General features: G+C 36.4%; 1 protein-coding gene across 3 annotated transcripts in view; it reads right to left on the reverse strand.

The window, feature by feature from the left end:
* Positions 1-3,718, reverse strand: part of MID1 (midline 1) — a 241,620-nt gene that overhangs the window by 13,621 nt on the left and 224,281 nt on the right. For all 3 annotated transcript variants that reach the window (XM_017812359.1, XM_017812360.1, XM_017812361.1), the window contains exon 7: positions 2,701-2,844. In XM_017812359.1, coding sequence (XP_017667848.1) covers positions 2,701-2,844 — 144 coding nt within the window. The remainder of the gene's footprint in view (positions 1-2,700; positions 2,845-3,718) is intronic.

Here is a 3,718-nt window from a genome sequence, read left to right on the forward strand (position 1 = left end):
TTTAAAAGACATGCCAATGTGATACTTAGGGACATGGTTTAGTGGTGCACTTGACAGTGTTAAGTTAATGGTTGGACTCAATGAACTTAGAAGTCTTTTCCAGCCTAAGTGATTCCATTATCATTCTATGATGTTAGTGGGCAAACCTCCAGTACCAGTGTAAGTTGCAATGAACTGGGAGAGTCTCACATGTTAGAAACCTGGGCAGATCTATAGCAGTTAGACTTGGTGGGAACATCATCATTGGACGTGTTCAAGTCTATATTAAATAACAAGATTTAAAAAAAAAGGTTTATGACTTTTAGAAAGGCCTTCCACATATACTTCTATATGCATGTGTTTAATTTTGGTTAACATTATAGCTCTCAATTAAATTGAATGTAACAGCCAGGATATCTGCATTTAAAAAGAGAAAAAGAAAAAAAAAGTGCCAGTTCTTTAACCTTGTTCTACCTTCATTTAAGGTCTACAGAGCATTTTGTAAACAAAGTTTCTTACAGTGTTAATTTGTTTTCTCTTCAAACTTTTAATTACACCATTTTTACAACGTGTTAAAGTGAAAGTTCAGACTGCACACTAAGCACTTCATGCTATGCTTGAAAATTATATTGCATCTCTGAGAGCAGACTAATTGATACATGTTTTACAGATCAAAGCTTTCATCTCCACATGGGAAACCTACAATACAGCTTAAATATGAAATATCTTGTTATTTATTCCCTAGTAAGCAAAGAGTAAAACCCTACATCACAAAAGTGTAAAAATGGCACACCTTTTGCTGCTGTCATTCACATGCAGTGCCAATAATTGACTTGTCTAGCATAAATCCATAGATAAAAATGGGCTAGGAAACAAGGGAACTACTGTTGTATCATTAACTTGTCTCTGCTTAGTAGTGATTAATCAGTGAGGATTTTTGTTCCTTATATACCTTGCTTCAATTTGTTCAAAATTACTACTAGACTTTTCCCTTATCCAGCTTGCTCAGATGTAGGAGTATGTGTTGAAGTTTACTTGATCTTTCCAGTAATCTTAAATTTTACTGTGTATTCTTCAAAATCAGGCTGTCAAGGGAAATACTAAATGGACATTTTGTCAAAACATTCATCAGATTTTCAATAATCTAGTTTATTTTTCAGTCAATCCTGAATACAATAATACGTTCACAGTATGGTACTTAAAAAAGGTTATTAAAATGCCAGCACATGAATTCTCAGATATCTTTTCATATGGCTTGGAAAACAAACTCCTTGTTAGCGATGGAGAAAATGAGGTGAGCACAGTAGCAGAGGAGTCAGTGCGAGAGTTTGGCTCAGTACTGAGAATTGGCATAGACCATACCATTTTTCCACTGACATAAAGCATGTAAGCATGTCCACAGCACGGACTTTCACCAAAGTATTTCAACAAATTTTCCAAGAAGAAAAACACTTCTGCACTGGCTCGGAACTAACCCTACCTAGCTCAGTGTGGGGCCAGGGCATTTGATGTGGACAAAGGTGAGGGCATAGGAGGATGTTAAGGAACCAAGAAAGCACACAGTAACCATTTTTCACCATGGTCTCCCAGGTCTCAAGAGCTTACAGCTCTGGGACTTCCTGAGCCAGGAGGAAGTCTCTGCACTTCATTGTGCTCAGTGGACTTTTCTTGCATGATCTGTCCAGGCATCTCTTGAACTCAAAAACACAACAACCCTCTGTGGCAGTGAGTTCCTAGTCTACATACACATTGACTAAACAAACTCCACCTTTAGATTGATTTGATTAATTTCATAATCCTTGTTTCTTAAAGCAAGTATGTGTCAGCTAGTGGTATTCCCATTAAAAGGGAAAAGGAAGAAGCTGAACGACTTCTCCAAATTCATAGTCAATGATCCCAGTGATCGCAGAACTCCGAACCAGAAGTGTCAACTTCCTGACCAAAGATTAGACAGTACTTTTTTCTTAGAGGAATAATTATTTAACAATTAAAAATCCAAGGAATAGTCAGTAAATTTTGTCATTAAAGAAAATCACAGTTTCAAAATATAGAGTGTATTTGACAAAAAATGTGCTATACTACAAAGTAGACAACGTTTGTTAATGTCATTATAAGTCAAAAAATTTATAATATTAATTGTTGTTCCATTGTAAGCATTGATGTGTTGTGACCTAGCTTTAGCACACTAATTGAGACCTATGCTTTGTAGTCATGAAGACAATAAAAATCAGAGGAAGGCCTTAATCTGTATTTCTGACAAGGGTCAAGTCGTCAAGTTTATCTAAATGACAAGGGGGCTGCAGTGCTACCTATTGACCAGTTCTACACAGGCTCCCAAATGCCTGATTAGTGCAGACAATGGATCTGAGGTCTTTGAACCTGCTACATCTGCAACAAGGGACTTAGGATGCAAGAGACAAGTCCTGCTATTATAGACAATACTTATGCCTGTGGGAATATGAGCTGGGTTTAGTCTTTGAAAGCTCCCAATATATGGCACTCCCAGAAAAGACACAAGAAATTTTAAGTGAATTAATTCTGAATTTTAAAACCTTTTAAAAATATTATTGGTTTGGATTTAAAATTGTGGCTTTAAATCTTTCTAGAAAACATTTTTTTCCTTTTTGTTCTTGATATAGGAGTACATTTATATTTAAAGGCACTTGGTTTACAGAGAAACCGTAAGGAAACAGAACTACAAAAGAGAAGATTTATACTTACTAACAACATTAGCTTGTCCAGTGAAGATGGTGTACTGCAGCTCATAAGAGACCACGCTGAATTCATCATCCGATGTCCAGTGGACAGTAATGGTGTCATATGAAGCTGTACAGAGCTCTTCTCGAATGGTGGGTGGGTTGGGAGCTGTGAGATACAACAGAGGAGGCTTACTGACACAATCAGTTAAGTATTTCCCCTCTCACCTGAGACTTAGGGATGTAACTGCATGAATTTGCAGCGATGCCATCTAACAGACTTTTCAGCAATGTTTTGTTAATTCCAGTGGTAACTTTGATTATAAACAAACTGTTGGAAAAGAATTCTTGCTATCAAGAACTCCAGATTTTGAAAATTATTTGTATTAAAGTAGGTTTAGTTTCAAATGCCCTAGAACAAGTGATGTGTTGTTGGTCACATTAAACTGTGATTAAATGGGTACAATTGATATGTTACTTTTTCTAGGATTGCTCTGACCATTGTACCAAAATTATCAAAGTTTCGTTGATGCGTATCAAGAGGGAGAGTCAACACTCTTCTGAGTTGACTTGAGAGCAGTGTTTGGCTTATCTATCTTACCAGAGATTTGTTTAAGTGGTATTTAAAAAATACAATTTTGGGGAAGCTCCAAACACTCATACTTTCATGCTCAATTTTCTACTCTAAAGAGCTATTTAAATACGTGAAACTTGAAGCAAACTCCTTAGGTCTAAATTTTTCTTGTTTGCAATCTTTACAAAGCCAAACACCTAAATAAGAAAGAAGTGAGTCTCTCTTTCAAAGACTGGTGAATCTTCCTCCTTCTTGTCTCAGTGGGAGCTTCATTACTAACCATCTTCTCTACAAGCCACATTATGAAAAAAAAAATAATTCTTGTGCTCAGTAGTGTTTCTCCCAACTGTCACAGAGAGAAGAAGGGGGGCACTCAAGTTGAAACAACCAAAATATGCCTGTATTAAAGGAAAAGGAAGTCAACTCTGACTGTTTGGTTTTGAGCTAGTTTTTTTTTTGTTTGTTTGGG

This window comes from Lepidothrix coronata, unplaced genomic scaffold (genome assembly GCF_001604755.1).
Source record: "Lepidothrix coronata isolate B3197 unplaced genomic scaffold, Lepidothrix_coronata-1.0 Scaffold35, whole genome shotgun sequence".
NCBI classification, from domain to species: Eukaryota; Metazoa; Chordata; class Aves; order Passeriformes; family Pipridae; genus Lepidothrix; species Lepidothrix coronata.